The sequence below is a fragment of the Manis javanica genome, chromosome 1 (genome assembly GCF_040802235.1).
Source record: "Manis javanica isolate MJ-LG chromosome 1, MJ_LKY, whole genome shotgun sequence".
Taxonomy (NCBI): Eukaryota; Metazoa; Chordata; class Mammalia; order Pholidota; family Manidae; genus Manis; species Manis javanica.
This window is the reverse complement of record NC_133156.1, coordinates 138418938-138440402: the sequence shown is the minus strand read 5'-3', so window position 1 is coordinate 138440402 and position 21465 is coordinate 138418938. Positions and strand designations below refer to the sequence as shown.

The 21465-nt window shown below is 39.0% G+C and overlaps 1 protein-coding gene across 1 annotated transcript in view; it reads right to left on the bottom strand.

Annotated features, from left to right (window-relative positions):
* MARCHF11 (membrane associated ring-CH-type finger 11) overlaps positions 1-21170 on the bottom strand; it is a 102205-nt gene extending 81035 nt beyond the window's left edge. Inside the window, exons 1-2 of the mRNA XM_037027028.2 lie at positions 20503-21170; positions 19183-19338 (exon numbers count right to left, since the gene is read on the bottom strand). Of these exons, the coding sequence (XP_036882923.2) occupies positions 19183-19338; positions 20503-21039 (693 nt within the window). The 5' untranslated portion in view covers positions 21040-21170. The remainder of the gene's footprint in view (positions 1-19182; positions 19339-20502) is intronic.
* Positions 21171-21465: the final 295 nt, after the last annotated feature.

The window sequence follows — 21465 nt, the reverse complement described above, 5'->3', positions numbered from 1 at the left end:
AGGTCCCTCACAGTCTAGTGGGGAGACAAAATGTGGACACAATTACAGAAGCACACAAAATATGAAGTGCCATCACAGTTCCAAGAGGAAGATTTTACACACATGTTGGAGTATTCAGACATATGTTGGTGGACAAGTGACTTTTATAGTACACTTGGAAAGCAAGGGAGATTTTCTACACATAGAAAATAGGGAAAAGGCACTTCTAGATGAGGAGTGTCTTCAGCACAGGAACTAAAACAGATTCCGATGTAGCCAGCTCAATCAAGACTTTACCATGCTAGGGAGCGTGAATGTCACTTTGCAGGCTACCAGGAATTGCTGAAGAGACTCTTAAGAAAGGTATGGCATCATTAGAGTTGTGTTTTAGGATGTAGAAAAGATGGAATTCTAAGTATTTTAGTAAAGCCTGCACGTAATGTAATGTAAAATGCAGTATTCTTTATACTTCAAGACACTTACATTCAAAAAGTTGAGTTTATTGATGGATGTACATATTAATAGAATTGATTATAGCAGAGACTGCTAATTGTTGCTTAATACTTATTCACACTTTCTTGTTAAAGAAAATTCAGCTGGTACAGGCTAATCAAAATAAACACCACATGTTTCCCAGCTTGCCTTGCAGGCTAGATGTGATCATATGACTGAGCTGTATATGGGCCATGGGATGTAGTCTGAAGTCCTGTGTACAACTTCTGGGAAATGGCCTCTAAACATTTCTAGACATCTCTAGAGGTGTGTGCTTTGCCTTCTTTTTCTCTCCTCCTGGCTGATACGTGGATGTAATGTCTGGAGCTGAGGAAGCCATTTTGGGCAAAATGATGACCTTGGGAATGGGGGTCCCATATATCAGGACAATAAGGAAAGAGGAGTCCGGACTCTAATTCTTGGTGCATCTTCACAGCCCAGGAGCACCTGACCTGACACTTCCTTGAAAGAAAAGAAATCCCTATCTCTTCTGAGCTTCAAATATTTAGGATATTCACCATGAACATCTAAACTAATTTTGTCTTACATGGTTGGGAAAGTGATATAAGGGGCTTTCAATAGCTACACATCTAGCAAATCTGTTAACTTCACCTTAGGAACTGAAAGGTTTCTGTAAGGGTTGGAGCAAGCCATACTGGACAATCCAATTAACGTGGAAGACTTCATCCAGCAACTGGAGAAAACACATTCTTGTCCAGCAAACACGACACATTTATAGAAATTAACCATATATCCAAACATGGCCAAAGTTCAAGTCTCAGCAAACAATGAAAGAATGAATTCATACAAACTATATTTTCTAATCACAAAGCAATTAAGCTAGAAATCAGTAACACAAGGATAAATCCTCATACATTTAAAATTTAATTGAATGATAATTTGTTAATGTCTATTTCCTAATTAGATTATAAGTTATATAACAGAGACTGACAGATCAAGGTGGGCAGAAAAAACCTGAAAAAGACTGAAATGATGTGAATGTAAATTTTTTTAATTAATCATTTTGATCTCAGTCAAAAATAGGCAAAGGATATCAACATATAGTTCACAGCACAGAGAGAGACCAATGGTCAGTAAACATAGAAAGCCATGTTCAACCTCATTAGTAATCAGGGAAATGCAAATTAAAATAGCAAGGTTATCACTTTTATGCAACATTAGTAATTTATTTTATTAGTATTTAATATTTAATGATTTCCAGTATTGATGAAGATAAGGGAAATGGCCACTATCATACACTGCTGATGGAGAGTTGTACAGTAAGTACAGCACTGATGGTGGGCAATTTGGAATCACCTCTCAAAAATTTAAAGGCACATACACAATAACCCATGTCCACATGTGACTCAACCCTCCAGTAATACATCCAACATGTACATAGAGTTCACTGCAGCACTTTTTAACAGTGAAAAATTACAAACTACCTAGATGTCCACCTCAATCAGGAAAACTATTAAATAAATTGTTAGATTCATTCTGAAGAATATAATGCACTGGCTAAAAAACTAAGAGTCAAATGTACTGATATACTGTCAAGTGAAAGAAACTGCAGAATAAGGCAGGTAGTGGGGGAAAAAATACTGCAAATACACAGATATTTGTATATACATGTAAGTCATTCTTCAAAAAGTTCTAGAATCTACAGACCAGTCTTTTAACAGTGATTACCTGGATTGGGGTAATGGCTTGGGGTGGAGCCTGGGAGGTAAGTCAAAGGAGGATTATGCATTTTTACTCTACTGGCTTCTATATTACTTGAATTATTTAAATTTTAACATCAATTTTAAACACATTATATCTTTCTGAATTACTTGTATAATTTAAAACAGTTTAGAAAATTATTAGATTTACCCTAAATTCCACCAGGGATGTGTGGGGGCTCAGGAACTAGCATGCAGTCTCCCTACCTGGTTGAGAAGTGTTCTTTCCATTTTCCCCAATTGATTAAAACTTTTCTGAAATTCAGAGAGTTCAATCATTCCACAACTTAAACTGAAGCACCTCAAAGTAAGACATATTTTTCTAGACTGTTCCCTCTTAGAGCATTTTGAGAATTAAGTGGGGCAATACCTCTTTAGCACTTTTAAGGTGCTGGGTGCATAAGAACTCAATAAATGGAGGCAATCATTACATCTTTAAGGATCTCTAGAAGTAGTCCATATAGTGTGACATAAACTTCACAACAAATATGCTTGTCCTCTGAGCTCATCAAAGGCTCAGCAACAAGCAGCCTGGGGAAGCATGCACATGGGGAGATGTCCAAGAGTACTCCTGGCCTCCTACTCCAGATCGCTCTTGACCATACTTCACAAGTATTTTCAGTCCTGCAAATGACATGTTGGGATTCGCTTAAACACTTGACTAATCTACACCACTTTACACTGTTTGCTATGCAATCAAGTAAGCTTTAATCCATAAATATCTGTAAGTAAATAAAGCAATAAATTCTTTGTACTGAGTTCTGAATGGATTTACTATATATTTAAAGTCAAAAGATAATTATGGTATAATCACTGTGTAGTCACTTTGCTAGCACTGTTCAGTTTTGGTCAAACAGCTAGAAGAAACTCCATCACCAGACTCTGATACCATATAAGAAATGAGCTCTCTTCTAAAATACTGGCCAAATTCTAACTCACAAATGATAAGGAGCTCTGATTATCTTTCAGATCATACAACTGTCACCCACATATTGTTAGCACCTTATTTGAAGTAAAGGTCTTGCCATCAGATTATGAACTAAAACTGCCTTCAATGATGGCAATATTCTCTTAGCTCTGTAGGGGAATAGTAATCTTAAATCATTGTGGAGCTGCCAGGAAATGGTTAAATGAATGCATTTTGATATAGAACATGCAATGCAGATACATTATTAATGCAAGCTTTTCTCTCATTCTCAATGAAGTGAGAGTATGATGCCATTTCATTGAAAACTGTCCCAGTTTGGTACCAACCATTTGCTGCAATATTGCCACAAAAATTAATGTGCTCATCATTTTGCTGAAGGTTTAACTGCACAAAACATGTTATTGACTATGGAATACAATTTTAATTTACTGTGCTCATATCATTAGTATCCTCTGGTTTTCTGCTGAGAGAAACAGGCATTTAGTAGTTAACATAAATCATGTTTTCTTACTGTATTAAAATCTGATGAAGAATGTTTTTCTAACTATCCAAACTAAGACATACACTAACTACCAAGATTTTCAACTACAAATTAAACACACTAATTTATGCAATTATTATGATGTTTAGCTTTTTAAAGAGGTTCTGAAATCCATTTTGGCCCAGAAATACATTTCAAATTTTGATAAGACTACTTAGTACTTACTACATGTACATCTTTATGAAAAAGATACTGCATTTATTTATTCACTTAAATCACCCCACACTTTATCCCTACTCAAAATACATTTAATGAGCGTTTTGACCCTATCGTCATCTAACAGAAGTTTCATATTCCTACGGGCCCCAGCACTGCCTATGACTTCGAGAAACTGGAGAGTAGAAATCCTTTGCCCTGATGGAGCACAATGTTCCTGTACCATTTGCCATGCTTTCCTGTGGTTCTTGATAAATGAGCTACTCAGCCAAGAAAGCAGGGGCAGTGTTACAAACCAAGTTCCTTGAGCTACTTACACACCATTCATTTTCAGTTACTAATAGGTCATGTGCTCTGTGCGCCAAACCAAAGGTAAGTGTGGCGTCATTGATCTGGAAAGGGTATGCCTGTGCTTCCAGACAAATGGTCTGATTGTCTAATACCCACTGTTAGTGTTCTTGAAATGCTTTGTACCTCTAAACTAAAATTGTATTTCCCATTTAGAAAAAGAAAATTCTATTTATGTCACCTTTTTCCTTCCTGTATTTCTTTGCTCTTTGCAGTAATTTCCAGGGTAGAGAAACTTCCCTGGGATGCAAACCAGCTGGAGAGACTTTGTTCCCCACACCCCTCCCACCAATGAGGAACCTCAGGAGATGGCCCAGGCCTCCACAGTTAGTTACTGCTTAATGAAGTTTCCTTTGGCTGTTAACTAAGAACTTAAGCTACTTGGAAAAATTTTCTCCCTCAAGCAAAATGGCTTGCTATTGGTAAAACAGTCGGTAGTAATTAAAAACCTCATTTTCAAATATTGTTCATAGGTTATACATCATGAAAATTGCTTCTCAGCTAATTCTCTTTAAAAATGTTGCCCTAACCAAAACAAAAAGCTCTCTTTGAAAAGACTAAAGCCAAACCAAACAGGCCAAAATGCAATCGCTGTTTCTCCTTCAAATAAGAAAACTGCCCCAATATTTAGTCAACAGTTACATTTAGAAACACAAATCCAAGTAAGGGATATTCTTTTTGTTTTGTTTGACAAAAATATCTGAAATACTTGATAGTCAATATATTACAAGTATCTTAGCAGGAACCACTACATGTTATAAATGTCTTCTATGAAGCTTGTTGTATCCAGATATTCAATTGGCAATCAAAATTTGAATGCACTCCCTAAAATAACTTTAAATGGACTTAACAATCTTCTTGAGTGCACATGCTTTATATTCTTGAACTGTTTCAAAAATCTCTGAACAGAGTAAAATTTAACTCCCCCAAATTGCAAAGTGGAATAAAGAAAACAGAAAATGTTTGATTTAATTAAAATCTTATCAAGTAGAAAAACAGGCACCTTTTTTTGAAACAATGAAGTGAACAATAACAGATGTCAAAGCCTTGTAAGTAAATGGAACGTGGGCCAAATTTATTTTCAAACAAGATGAAAAAATATAGAAATATCTCTAACCTACCGGGATTCTGTGCACCGTGGGATGTATTTCAAGAACACAACTGTAGTTAACAGAAAACACTAGAGGGCGGGGTTGCATAGTGAAGCTCTTCAGAGGTCTAATTGGAAAAGAATACCAATCCTCATATACCTGCTCATAAAAACCCTCAAAACCTGCCACAACTGACTTATCTGGAAAGGCTTTAAACTTTTAACAGATGGTCCAAAGTAGCCCACTCAATGGCAGTCACACCAACAGAAACCCAGACAAGGGCTCCATGGTGAATACTTATCCAAAGAATGATCCTCCCCCTTCCTGCGTGTGTTCACAAAGATAACATCTTATTCCTCACAAAATGACCATGACTTTTCTCCTGAATCAAAGATTTTTAATAACCCACTTTGGCTTCTGGCCTTTTAAAGCTCAGGGTTTTAAGTTATGGATGACCTTTCCCATCAAATTTGAGAAACTGATTTTTCTATTTTGGTTGACTAGGTACCACTAGCTCAAACAAAATGTTTACATATTCCTAAAAGTTTTCTGAAGTGGAGGAAGGAATCTTCACCTTTTCAACTCCCTTACATTCATATTATCTGTCAATGGCAGAGATTCAAAACAATGGGCTGCCCAGCATCCTGCTGCACTGATTAATGGAAGTCATTTATTTCAAGTGGATTTTGGAAGCCTGAACGTCTATTTCTGTAGTTTCAGAAGCAACATAAAAAATAGTTTCCCCTCTTTAAGTCACTGCATGGACTTCTTTGTTGGCTAAGACACTACAGGCCCCTTCAATATCTCCCAATTACCTTGAAAATTACAGCCTCAAACATTTATTCTCCAAATAGCCAAATTTCCTAGATGACATTCAATGAGAAGATGGAACTTCTCTTCAAAACTATCCATCTCAAAAATTGTATGTTTTGCAACAGAACAAAAATCTACTTGTCCAAGGAGAAAACAGGATCAACAAAAGATCTTTACTTATTTTATTATTATGATAGTGTATTTATAAAAAGCAATATTAAAAATAATCATAATCCAAAATGGGCTTAATTTCTCATATATGATGGCTTTTATTTAAGATCTTAACTCCCTGATGATTTGCAGATTGAACAGGAAGAGCAAATTGAGCATCTGTGAGTCTTTGATTCAGAACACATTTTTCACTATTCTTTTTCTGCTAATATCTATCTGACTGTACTCTTCTTCCTTGCTCCTAAAACCAATGTCTTGAATCTTTACCACAGTATCCTGGATATACAGTGGATCGAAGAAATTAGGCCACCATCAAGGCTTTTAATATATTGATCAAGGTATAAAGTGATAGGCTATTGATAGTGACCTTTTCTAGTTCACTCATGGAAAACTAAAACCCAGAATGAAATGACTCAAGTAGAAAAATTATCATGGCAAACATTCACTAGCATACCCTATTTCTACAAAGCCATACACATTTTTAAAAAATAGTGTCAAAGTTGAACATAGATTGGCAGCCTCCCCTAACTATGCTACATAAAATTTTAACCACCGTTTCTCAACATTTCAAATTTCCCGTCCCCGTTCAGTGCTTATTCCTCATCACTTACCACTAATTAACTTACTAATTATTTCACTTGGAATTTTTGCTTGTATGCTGTCGGTCTCCCTCTGAGCTGTGTGCCCCACTCCATCCAGGGCAGGGTTTTTATTTTTTGCTCACTCTTTGGTTCATCCCCAGTCCTTAGAACAGGGCCTGGCTACTAGTGAGAAACTAATAAATATTTGTTGGATTATTAATAGATGAACAAATAAATGAATAAATGACTCCAAAATCTCACAAAATTGTATGTGTTACAACTCTTGTTATAACAAGGTTAGGAATGAGGAATTGATAACACACCATCACATGCCAAGAACTTTGAAAATGTTAATTGATTAATCCTTCCCAACAGTACTAAGGAATTAATACCTTATGGCATCACTGTTGTTCACACAGTTTAGTAAGTGACTGAGGTAAAATTTGGACCCTGGTCTGCTAAATCCATGCTTTTTCCATTATATCACAGGACCCTTATATAATCTCAACCCCTCTAAAAGATGTATAACAAATTTTTAGAATGATGGGCTTAAGTTACAAAGGCTAATTGTATCAACATACTCATCCTCAGAAGGCTCAGGAGACTTGGAAGACACAGGTGACTATAAAAGGCAATAAGAGTCTCTTATTTACTAGAAAAGCATTGGGTCCCACAATTCCTCAGCTACTCACACCAAGTCTCAGGTGATATGGGGGAGAGGACAGAGAAACATCATATAGTTCCTTCAGAAGTTATGGGACAATAGAATTATATAAATAAGTAGTTTAACAGACTATTCAATTAGGGACTTGAAACACTTAATCTAATACAACACCTCATCACCATGATTGCAGAATCACAGTCTTCTAAATTGATAACTTCACAAAGAAAGCAAGCTCTTTGCTGTTGAAGTTTCCAATAGTTCCTGATTTTCATAAGGCTCTAATCCAGGAATACCATGCACAGGTCAAACTATGTGCTGTGTGCAAGAGACACACTAGATTCAAAGACCAAATAGGTTGAAATTTAAAAGATGGAAAAAGAGATACATATGAACAGTAACCAAAAGAGAGCTGGAGTCGTTGCAGTGGCTATACCAGTGGCTAATGCCACACTATCAGGCTTTAAGGTAGAAACTATTAATAGAGACAAAGGACATTTTATCATGATAAAATGGGTGACCCATCAGGAAATAATACTAAATGTATTTGCACCTAATAAAGACCCCAAAATACAAAAAGCAAAAACTGACAGAATCAAAGAGAGAAGCAGAAAATTCATCAATAGTTGAAGACTTCAACACCCCACTTTCATAAACTGATAATCAACAGGAAATTGAAGACTTGAACATTATAAACCAACCACATACACCAGACATTTATAGAACACATCATTCAACACTAGCAGATACACATTGTTCTCAGTAGTACACGAAATATTCTCCAGAACAGAACATACATTAGGCCAAAATCTCTTACCCAAAACACTTTGGGCCTTATGTTTCAGAATTCAAAATTGTCCAGAGTTTTAAAATATGATGTACATTTTCAATATATTATGAAACATCCCCTAGGCTCTAGGTCAATATCACAATATTTCTATGGCAAAATATATGAATTTTGACACTAACTGGGATAAAAAAAGACTATCAGTAGTTTTAAGTCAATTTGGGAGGTGTTTTGTCATCAAATGAACTATAAAAAACAAAAACACAATTTTAAAACCTGTTGCTTCTACTGTCAAAACATTCTTCAAATGGATCCACTTTTCCTCATCTCTGTGGCCATCATCCTAGCATGAGTTCCTGCTCTCAGCCCAGCCTCTTTCCAATACAGTCTCCACAGAGCAACCAACGACATCTGTTATTAGTATTACATTATTCCTCTGCCCGAGACTCCAGTAACTTCCCACTGCTCTTAGAATAAATGAAACACAAACTCCTCGCAGCGGCCTACAAGATCAGGTACACCCCAACTTCCCCTAAAGCAACCTGCTCGTTCCTCCTCCATCACAGTCCTGGTTTTTTCCCTTCGGACACACCAAGAGCCTTTGGTTTAGCTGCTTGCCATCCTAGAATGCTTTCCAAAGTGTTTTTCAAAGGTGGAATCATCACTGACCTTTAGGTCAAAGCTCAGATGTCACCTCCTCAGACTTTCTCTACCTCCTCTATCTAGGTACCCTTGGACCTACCATACTTTTTTTTTTCTAATAAACTAAATTTTGGAGTAGTTTAGATTTACATGGAAACTAATCCAGTACTATATGGTTTATTCCAGAATACCCTTTTTTAATCACCCAGTTTATTTCCATTTGGATTTTTAATACTATTGATAATTACCTAGTTTTAAAAGCTATTTGCTTCTTTGTTTATTATCTGTTCCTCACCATCACCACAAAACATTTGAACTAGGAAGTAGGGCTCCTGCCTGTCTGAATGAACTCGGTAGCTCTAGGGCCTAGCATGGTGCCTGCTACATAACAGTGGTTCATTTGTAGAATGAGCAAGAAAAAACAAAATCACTAGAGAAGTACTGACTATATAATTCATAGTAGAAAATAACAAAGATGAAATATTTTGACACTACCCCAAGACATGCATAAGATAATCTTCTAGACGAAAAATAAACACATTAATCCATCTCTGTGCCCTGTTACATTAATAATCTTCATGCATTCATCATCACTTGGCATTGAAATTTTCCCCCCAGGCAAGTCAAAGACTGGTTTTTTGCCCTACAGTTTGCTGCAGTAAAGCTTAATCATGTGCAAAATGAAAGTAGAATATTTCTTACTCAAATTTCCTTTTCTCTAATAGATATTACCTTCAGTCTCAGCAAAGCACAGGTCAGAGTACAGAAGCAGACAGGAGGTACAGAGATTCATCACCCATCATTATATGTTTCACCAAATTACTCAAAAAGATTTCAATACCTTAGAGTCTTTCCCTCCATAGTCTAAGAGCCTTGTGTCATCCGAAGCTACCCAACACATTTTGGCACAATTAATTGAAATTTGGTTGGCTTAGCATATTTGCACTTCTATCTACTACTTCCTAAATTAATGAAAAGTCTTGTCTAGGCCTGAAAATGCCTTCAGTGGAAACTATGACTGAGAGTTCACCCTGAAAGGTAAAGGAAGACAGTTTGGGAGGAGATAAAAAGGTGGTTTTGCATTCATGGTTTCCTTTCAACTTCTAGGATTGAGCTGTGGGCATGCTTGGCCCTAAGGAATACAGTGGGGGAGAGGAGGGCCACCCCTGTTCACTGTGTCTTTCTCTCCAAAGGACTGAGGGTTCCCTTGGACACCTCCCATCTACTTGCTCCACTAAAAATAAGAGGGAGATGTTGTCGAGAAAAGAAAGGGAAGAAACATAAAACAATTATTTGCTGTATACTCGATATATGCCTAGCAACTCCTGTGCTCTTTTCTCCTCTACTGTAATTTTTTCACATTTTTCACTTTCTCTTTATATTGACAGAGAAGACACTTACACACATATGTATGTAACAGCAAATGTAACATAGAAAAGAAGTGAATACTGGGAAGGGGATGAGGGCAGAGGAAAAAAAGCAAAAGGATCTCCTGCAGCTTCTAGACTATAAGTCAAATCCCCTGATACCTGTGAGCGATGTGAGCCTCCTTAAATATTTTTTTAACAGGCTGGACAAAGCAAGGCGAGCCTTTGTAAATTTCTGAAATAGTTCCTTGTGTATTTGAACTATTTTGCAACTCACAGTCGTGGCACAACTGCAAGTCCATATATAACAGAGGAGTGCCCAGAGGGTTCCTGAAATCTGAGCTAGATGCATATGGGGAGGGGCCCTTTAAAGGGCCCAAATTATGCTTTGGCCACTTGCACATAATTAGCATACCAAAATAGAGAAAGGAAACTAAAGGGCACACTGGATGTGAAATGAAAACGAAAAAGCAGTGGAACTTTATTATGATGATAAGGATTCATCCCCCAGGTGGCATCAATCAAATGAACTATCCCCAGGAGATAAAAACTGGAGAGAGCACAGATTTTTAAGATTGTAGTTTTCAGAGCATACCACACCTAAAGGAAGGATGGAATGAGAAATGTCTTCTCCATTAAGTTCTCTAAGACTTTGCCTGTATAGAAAGGCTTCCAGGTTTTTGTCTTGTCTTCCTACGTGACTGCCTGGCCACCTCTACTTACAGGGAACTTCATTTGGCTAAATCATGTACAAGAGCTGTTGCATTATGAGCTACACTCACTGGGAAGACATTGTTAAATATCCAAGAATACAGAAAGCCCAAGTCACAGTGCAGTTTTTCTTGGCCAGAGTCCTCCACCTCTACCATCCATTTACTTGTAATTGTGGGCGATTATCTCATCAGCCCACTCACTCCCTGCTGCTCTTAAGGGTGGGAAGCACTCTCGCCTTGCCCTGAGAGACATTCCATTCTACTCTTAGAAGGTCCAAAAATAGAAGGAAGCCGAGTATCCTTTGTTCCAACCCCTCTGGCGAACATCAGTGACATCACAGCAAAGCCACACAACAAGGCCAAGCAGGAAATGAGCAAGGAAGAAGCAGTCTGTTCTCTTGCTACATCTCCCTGTGTTGGAGGACTGAATCACCAGTGCAAAATCATTTTTGAAGTTAACGTTTCAACTGTACGAGTCACTCATCAAAAAAAAAAAAAAAATTCACCTTGTTTTCAGCCAGGTGGCAGAATTCACACCAAAAAATTATACCCAGTAGACATTCTTTGCAGCTCAGCTAACCCCATGATCATTCTGTAAAATTTCCAACAAATCATTCAAAGTCTCTGAACAAAATGCTAAATGAAATCCTTCAACCAGTGACAACCCCAAGAAAGCAAGTGTGTCACACATGGATAATTTAACATTCACTGGATCTTTTCTCATGACATTTTATTTTTTGAAAAGAGCAGATATATCTGCCTGGAAAAAAAAATTTTTTATTCTAGGTTTTTAAAAATAGATCCCTGTATTACTGTTTCAGTTTTTGCCTGTGGTCTGAAGAACAGAACATATTTACCCAGGCAGATTCAGAACAGAATCATTAGAAGATCAATTTAAGATCAACTTGAAATTAACAGCCAATAGATGGCTAATGTATGAACAATTAATGCAACTTGATTTCCTTAACACATATTCTCCCTGTGGAAATATGAAGATAACCCCCAGGATTCTGTCCATCTTCCTAAAATACTCACTTATGCATTCATTCATTCATTCATACATACCACAAATATTCACTGAACGGCCACAAGTGACCAAGAAAGTGAATCTCAAGCTATATTGAGCTGTTAATGTAATTTATTCTAAAACTTGTCCTGCTCACTGCTGTGCTTGCCCTCCTAGATGGCAAGCATGGAAAACCCAAGCACACTAAAAAAATATCACTTTAAGACATTCAAAAGTAGATAGTCTAAGCACACCTGTTGGGATGCAGATAGCCTGGGAGGACGTGTTTCAGAGATGGACTTTCAATCATTCTTTACATGCATTCCAAAACTCACTGAGCCAAACCGGTGACCTGTTCCTCAGGGATACTGAGGGCTTATTAGGAGATGCCCCTGCCATCTGCCTCTGATTTAATTAAAGCTGCTCCTGGGGAGATTTAAAATTTGAGCCTGATACAACCAAGAAACTGTCTAGAAGAAACAATAGTTTAAATATTTAACATTTAGAAGTTAATGACATTTCATTATGGAGCTACAGTGCCACCATTTCCTAATTGGTGTAAGTTATGACGATTTCACTCAAAATTACAAAGAAACATACAAAATTGAAAACACTTCACTCTTTTTATTTTCTAAGATGTCAGAAAACACTTCAGTCCACATTGACCCTCCATTTGTGGAGTTAGCAAACTACTGCCAAATTCAGGTGGGCCAAATGCAACTCACCACCTGTTTTTTGTGATGCCCATGAATTTTTAAATTTTAAAAAGTTGGGGGTGGAGAGAAGATCAAAAGAAGGAGTATTATTTCCTGACTTGTTAAGGTTATGAGAAATCCAATTTCAGGGTCTACAAGTGCCGTCTTACTAGAAACACAGCTGTGTTCATTCACAAATATAATGTCTCTGGCTTCCTTAACACTAGGATAGTAGCCATAATGGCCCTCAAAGACTAAAATGTTTACTCTCTGTCCTTTACAGAGTAGACCTGCTGACCTCTGGCTTAAATAACAAGATAAATGTTCTTAAGTAAAGACACTTGGGAACTGTAGAGGGTTCCTCCACCCAGCCACTGCTGTATCTCCTTGCCACTCTAGCTTTCTTTGTCCAACCAGTCTTCCCAGCTCCATCCTGGAGCAGATTCCCTCTTCTATAGGCAGCTGCGTGGAGGGACCGAGACAGAAAGAAGAGAAAAGGTGTCAAATAGAAATACACTTAAAAAGAGCTAGAAAATCCAGAAAAGTAGATGTGTGCAGAGAAGAAAGTTCTGGAGAGTGTCACCCACTGGGATAAAATCATCCCCAGTCCTCTCTCTATAGAAGGCAAAATCAAACACCAGCATACAATGCCTTGATGCCTCCATTTCTTTCTGCTACCATCTCAGAACCATCTGGCTTGGAGACAAACTGTAAAATCACTGTACATGTGGCAAATACTATGCCTACACATAGGAGACAAAGTACAACTTACACACTTAATTCAGTTGAGAATCATTCATCTGTTTCAGTGAGCAAAATGGAGATTCATGTGTTTTGAGAATTAGTAAGCAAATGAAACAAAAATTATTTCAAAGCAAGCAAATTGCTTTATGTGTTTTTTGTTTATTCTAACATTTTTAACTACCTATAAAATATGCCGACATATGCATTTAAATATTACATTTTAACATTGTTTCTCAGTTGTTCAGGCAGGGTGATAAAAATCTTCCCCATCAGCTTGTCATTTGCTATTAAATATACAGAGAATGTTAGTGAGAGCAACAGCTAAGAGAAAAAGTAAAAGAAAGGTGGTGTCTCTCCATGTCAACCAGGTTGTATGTATGTAGACATTTTTAATCCATAAAATGCAAATGCCTTGAAGCATTTCAAATGACAGCATGCAATGCTGATAAAGCTCATGTGCTGTTTTCTTAATACATTTCAAAATCACAGTCAATTTTCAATGATAATTTGTCAGCTTCTCCTAGTACATCAGCTACATGGCGAGAATGACTTAATCACTTCTGAAGGTGGAAATACCTGTCATGACAGAGCCCTATGTAGGAAAACAGTGTTTACAGGGCTCTTAAAAAGTTAATTAAAGTTCTATAAACACTTTACAAAGAAGTCCAGAAGCTGTATCTTAGATCAGCCAAGATGAACATACCTGGTGCTAACTTCCTCTCTAATTCAAAACTGCCATGATGAACCCCAGGGTTTTAAGAATATGGATAAAAATGAAAAACACTCTCAAAGTCATTCTCTCTCCTAGGACACTTCCCAGTCATTTTTACCACGGTGAGAAGAACTGATGCTGACAACACATGTTAAGTGTTGAAAGGAAAAGCACTAGGGGAAGGCTAATAAAAATGTGACAGGCTAGTAAAAATAGCCAGGGTCCCAATATCCACAAAGGTGTAGGCCCATATGCAAGTCTCAATCCTGTCCCAGTCAAGTCCCTTCCTAGTCCTTTCCTCAGTGCTCTGAGTAATGAAGGAGAAGGAAAGCTGATGGACAGCACTGTTCACTGTGACTATGCTCCGCCACCTGCCTGTGCCCCTTTGTGACTGCCCCCAGGGATCTTTGGGGCTCTTCCAATCTCCTGGCTACCTACACACACCCTCCAGCCAACAGGACACTTTCCAAAGTATGGACAAATGAGGGCTGCCGCATGAGTGTAAGAACACTGCCTGAGCCTGGCCACACGTCAAAGCATCCCACAACTCCCTCCGATTCTGCCCAGATTCCAGTAAGGACCCACAGAGAGGGGCGGCCAGAGTGGGAATATGCTCCAACGGGTTGGGGTTATTATATCCCATTAACACCTGATTTTAAAAATACTCATGGATTATGTGTGATAATAAATTTGGTCAGAAACTGAGATTGCTTCTTCCAGAAAAAGCGGGTAGTAAAAATCCAGGGATAAAGAATATAATGGAAAGAGGCATCATTAAATTTATTTTGGTGACAAGAGACTGAAGGAAACAACAGGGACTGGTGAGCACTTGCTGGGAGCAACTGACAGTCCCCATCCATTAGATGACTGAACAAGTAATAATCAGAGCCAACATTAAAATGGCACCTACTGCATGCTGAGCACTATTCTAATTACATTACATTTTTAATGTGTAAAATAGGTGCCATTATCTTTTAAAGATGAGTTAACTGAGACACAAAGTTAAATAACTTGTCAAGGTAACATAGCTATTACCTTCCATTAACATTGTATTTTTCTATGCTTAGGCAGTATAGTCTGTTTTTCATATCAAGTTTTACATTTCCCATACAATATTTTATCTCTTCAGTATCTTTATGTCTTACAAAAGTACTGAAAGAATTCATAACACTTGAATATAGCTTATTTAGTTTATAATGTCACCAACATCTCAATATAAAGTTGATCTCATACATTCTTAGATTCCACTAATTTTATACCATACTATGAGATTCAAAACAGAATTAGCTTTTGCTCTTAAAATATCATTAGTGCATCATCTTGAATATGTTATCAATAAAAAAGATTCTGCAAGTAGGTAAGAGGGTAAATGCATGTTAATTACTTCAAGTGGCTTAATTAACTCCCACTGCTAATGATACAGCAATTAAGGTTTAAATGTGTTGTAGAGGATACATCAATTTCTATGGGTCATGCTGCTGAGCAACACCGAAATCCAATGAAATGGGGAGGTTTAGACCCAAATTCTTTAAGAATTCTACTCTCAATGAGAAAAACAAGAAAAACTAGGGTTTTTAACGCATTAAAGTACATTTCCCTGACACACACCTGCTTCTTGGCTAGCTGCTTCTGTCCCTTCTCTGTCACCATGTACCTCTGAGCACAAGGAGGAACATTGTAGTTAGTAGTCACTTCTGAACGTGCTTGAGAATATGCATCAAGCACTTTTAACAGAGTCGACTTCACCTTTGTTTCTGAGCCCTGGGAGCGAAGTTATGGTGATGCCTCCTGACGGATCTAGACCTGATGAGGACCAAATGCAAAGACCAAAGAAGGTAGGTAGAGCCATTTAAGAAGCTATCTCCTATGGTGGATTAAATATGTCTATTCTCTTTAAAAGAAGGACAGACTTGACTGGTGGAGTCTGTTGAATTTGGATTAGCCCATGACTTGCTTTAATCAAGAGAATGCAATGTGAAACTGTCGCTTACAAAATTGGGACTTGGAAGAGATCTGTAACTTCTGCTTTCATGCTCTTGGACCCAACGAACATATTGTGAGAAGTCCAAGTGCATGCAAAGAGAACTGAGGTACCAGTTGACATCCCCAGCTGAGCCTGTAGCCAACAGCCAGCACCAAGAACAGGTCAAATGAGTGAGCCATCTTGGATGCTCCAATCCAGTCATATCCCTGGATGATTACAGCTCCAAACTGATACCACATATGGAGAAGAATCTCCCAGTGGATCTCAATCAACCCAGACTCTTAAGAGATAATAACCAATAGCTGTTTTTAAATGACTGAGTATTCAAAGTGGTTTGTTATGTAGCAATAGATAGTCAAAGGTTTTCTAGACCATGTTAAAGACTGAGGTTGCAACCAGTACCTGCTTGACTCAGCATTATGAAGAAAAGTCATGACAGACTCAGAATTGAAGGGTAACTATAATGAAGATGAAGAGAATACTTTCCAATATGGCGCACAGTGGCTAAGACCATGGACCTCGGAGCCATACTGTCTAAGTCTGAATCGTGGCTTGGCCTTTTAGTAGATAGTAGTTACATGACTTTTCTGTGCCCTGGTTTTTATGAAAAATAAGAGCTAATAATATTCCTACCTCATTAAGTTTTTTATTTAGATTAAATACCAGTATCAGTATATGTAAAGCACTTAGAACAGTGTCTGGCACAGAGTAAGTGTTCAGTAAATGTTCTCTCAATATTATTATTTATTCTCTCTTCTGTTCATATCCAAGAAACGACCCACTCACAGCTATGGAGGGCTCTATACTTAGGACAGAGAAATACGGAAAATGAAGGGGAATCCTAATACATGCCTCCTATTTGATCCTGAGCCATGAGGAAATGGATCTGTGCCATACCATAAAAGTATGAATATGACAACTATTAAATCTGACTGGCATCATGCCAGCAGGGGAGAAATCCAAAAATCAGAGTAAATGTTCAGTTTGTGGGTCATCCATAACAGAACTGTCAGACAATTAGTCAAACTTTATATAAGAGTAAATTAGTTCTAGGTATAAGAACCCACACTTTGGGAGCCTTATAATTCATTTCCTTTCATTTCACTGAGTGTTATATGCATATAATTTAGTCCTGGCAAGTTATTTTCTTGGGCATAATCTGGGCTACCATCATCACACTCACATCAACTTCATTTCTAAATATTATTTTGTAGTTCACTGTAACAGATCAAGTTTCAGATAATGATAGTACTTGCATATGTCATAATAAAATTAATTCTAAATGTATTAGTAATACTAAATTAGTTTTTGAGTTTTGAGTTTGGTTGTATTTTGGTCATATCAAACATACTTTAAAGAATTGCTTATTAAAATAGTTACTGATTTTTTTAATGAAGCAAAACACAGTAGCAATCAATTCATTTTGTTATAGGATTAGAATTCATAGTGTTTTTTGCCCCAGCCCCTTGTCTCTTCCCTATTTTAAAATTACATCAAGGGCATTTCTATTTACTTCAGAATTAATTATCTCAAATGAATATATAGGAACCATAAGTTATAAAGTTTTTGATATACTTAGCATCTATTTCAGCTATTGAACATTTGGCCATTGTATTCTCCTGGGACTTTTCCCTGGAGCCCTAAGCTCTCCATTTCTCATATCCACATATTTCTATTCATAACATTATTGTAGATCCAATTACAGTACTCATATCCTGGGATTTGGACATGGTTCCATCTGTTTTTCAAGACAATTATGATGGATCCATAAATTAATACACAAGTACTTCCATCAATTAGAGGTTCTGGGAAAATGTGTCAGGTTTGTGCCTGTGTGCATCAATATAACATGATTCACGTACTCAGCTTGAGAAAATTCACATTTTCATTTCATGCATGCTAATCATTCTTTAAATGGTGACTATCATAGATGCAAATTAACTGCAAACTATATGAAGGCTGCACAAATCTAAAACTATGAAATTTAAATTATTAATGCAGTAGTAATTCAGCTTCCAGATTCCCTCTGCAATCACTAACAATTTCACCTATTTTATATTGTTCAATGCAAATAAATTTGTTAATTTTAATAGAAACAGGTAACACCGGATATGACTTTCTTCCCCCTTACTTTTCAATTTCCTCTTCCTTTTCCTTAAAGTACCTCCTGTGTCTCTGTTTTCAACCTACTCTTTTATGACTGCTTAACTTCAGTTCCCATGTCACTACTAGAGCTCATCAGTTACAAACTATTCTACTTTAGTAAGGTGTTATTCTTAATATTTTGTATTTTACATTCCACCAGTCTATTCAAAGAACTTGAATCAGTTCCACCATGAAAAAACAAAACAAAACAAAAGCCTATTTTCTCAAGAGAATTTGTAAGGTTATAGGTATTGTGTTATTATGTGATTATATTACACAAAAAGTTTAAGAATATACACAATCTCCATGCTATTGTTTAGAGTAGCTGTTGGGAATACTTCTCCATCCACTATGTAGTTGAACACATTAAAAAATAAAAGTAGCCCAAATTTGACTGTGATAAAAACCTCATTATGAGAAAGAAGGCCTGGTTAAGTGAAAAGAACATTTAGATTAGAATTAATATGTTCAACCAAAGTTTCCAGACTATTAAAGTTTTGCTTTACTTGCAAATGTTTTCCATATATAGATCCCACCCAGGGCTTCAGTGCTTAAGTTAACAAAATAATATTAAAATAAATTGTAAAACATTCCTAATTAATAAATTGGTTTAATTGGAGCAAAAGACATTTCACTAACTTGCCCTTTTAGAAATAAAGACAGGAATAATTTCATCAATAAACAACAAATTAACAAAGGAAGCCATTTAAATAAAATGTCTTCTGAGTTTCTCAGATAAAAATATAACAAATTTCTCAAAACACATTTCTACAAATTCTAAATCTTGGTTTTATTGTGAGTTGCATAAAATGTTTTTGAATAGCGTATCTTTAGTAATAACTAAACTCAAATACATGCATGTTTAGCAAAATGATTTCAGGGAGAAACAAGTCACACATGTTTACCTGGCAAGGTTGTTTCATTTTAATGGCTATGACATGGTATCTGTAACAGCAGAGCTCACATGTCCAGGAACCCCTCTCACTGATCCACTTTAGCAGGCACAGCTGATGTGTATAGCGAACTGACCCATCACATCGGCAGGGGTTTAACAGCTCCCCCTGAAAAGAAAACAGCTCAATATGAATATTTATGCTTGGGTCTCTCTCTATTTTAATCTAACACTTGCTTTTCTTTTTTCTTTGAAGGCCATTTACCCAGAAGGATACAGCATAAAATTATATCATAGAAAATGAAATTAAATTTTTATACCTCTGATGGGAATAAAACTAAACTCTTAAAACTATTTCAAAGATATTGCTTAGAGTTACGACATAAATGTTCAACCAACATACAAAATGTCTGCAAGATATAGCTCCCAATGCCCTTGGGGAGAAGCTGTACTATTAAATCTCTTTAATAACTTTTAAGTGGATGGTCAGATGCATTTCCTCTGCAGTTATTCTTAATCATTGCTAAAGAAGAAATGCATGGCATCCCAGAAAGTAGTTTGCAAAAGCATTATGCTTCTATTTTTTTCTAAATGTAGCATCATAAATATTGACTTGGGGCACTATATTCCTGAAAGCCTGCATATTCTTACGCAATTTCCTTACTTTTAAAAATATTAAACCTAATGTTTTCTCAGACCACACATTTCATAAGAGACATACATTATCCTGTTGTCTCCATGATTACTTTTACATAGTTTGCATGCACTTCTAATGGAGTTTATAGTTTTACAATTGTGTTTCTAAGAAAATATAAAGTGCTTTCCCAAGGTCAAAATACTTCCTATTTCTCTTGTAAAAATTGTAACATGCACTTGCTTCACATCAGTGAGATTAAGTCAACAAAACTTGCAATAAGGAAAGTGCTGCCCTTCTCGGTTTTGACATGACTCATCCCCAATTTGTATTCCAAGACTATTTACCTCAGGATACATTTGTAGAAAAAGGAATATAGGTTTGTTTTTATGTATGCACGAAAATCCATTTAGTAATTCACGACAGAGATACTTTAGCATTATCATTAAATCACCTGAGGAATGTGTAACTGCAAAACAAGGTGGGAAAAGAACAGTGCAGATCAAATTAGACCTCGTGTTTGCCAGCGGGGCTTTTGTATCTGCCTTCGCAGAGAGGCAGCGGGGAGCACGCGGTACCGCCGCTCGGGGGCCAGGACCCGGAGGCGAGGCGCTGTCCGCGGTGCTGAAAGCCGCCCTCCGCGCGCAGGCGCTCAACGCCGCAGTCCGCTGCCCGCAGCGCGGGCGCCTCTGGCCTCACCTGCTCGGCGCCCTGGAAGCAGATCTTGCAGATGGGCTGGTGGTGCTGGTGCCCGGCGCGCTGGTCGCCGCCGCCGCCGCCGCCGCCGCTGCTGCTGCTACTGCGACTGCTGCACACCGAGCGCGTCTCAGGCTGGTCGCCGGCACCCCGCCGCTCGCCCTCCGCGCCCGCGCCGGCCTCAGGCTCTCCAGGGCCGCCCTTCCCCGCCGCCGCCTCAGGGACTGCCGGCTCCGGAGGGCGCCTCGGCCCTTCCCTGGGGTCGCCAGCAGCCGACCCTTCCTGGCCGGCGGGCGGCAGGGGCAGCAGCAGCTCGTCCGCGCCCCTGCGCCGCGGGACCGCCTCGGTTGGCGGCTCGTCCGACCCCGCCGCGCGCTCGGAGAGCACCGGCAGCGTGGGCAGCGGCGGCAGGTAGCGCGGGTGCGCGGGGTCCGAGGCCGGCTCCGCTGGCGGCGGCGGCGGCGGCGGCGGGGGCGGCTCGGGGTTCCGGCTCTGCGCCCCTTGGCAGCGACCGCCGCTGTGGCCGCCCTCAAGGCTCATGGTGGTGCCGCCGCCGCCCTCCTGCCAGCCCGCCTGGCGGGCCGCGCTTGGGCTGAAGACGAAGGGAGAACGGACTGGGGGAGAAGAGAGAGAGGACGGAGGGAGGGGAAGGCGGGAGAGACAACCTGGGCGCCGGGGGCCCGGAGCGGGAAGGGGAGGGGCGGAGGGCCCGGCGGCGGCTGGAGGCTGCTACTCCGCGGAGCCGCCGGCTCGGCTCTGGGAGGCGGCACCGAACTCGGCTGCGCGAGAGCCCCGCCGCGGGGGCGGCGGCCGCAGAGCGGGCCTCGCAGGAGGGGTGTGCGGGAGCGGGCGCGGGGCCGAGGAGCGAGGGGGCGTTCCGGGGAGGGGAGTGAGGGGGCGGGGCGGGCCGGGCTGAGGTGCGGGGACGCGGGCCGGAATTCAGGGGGTGGAGGGAATCCCTCACCG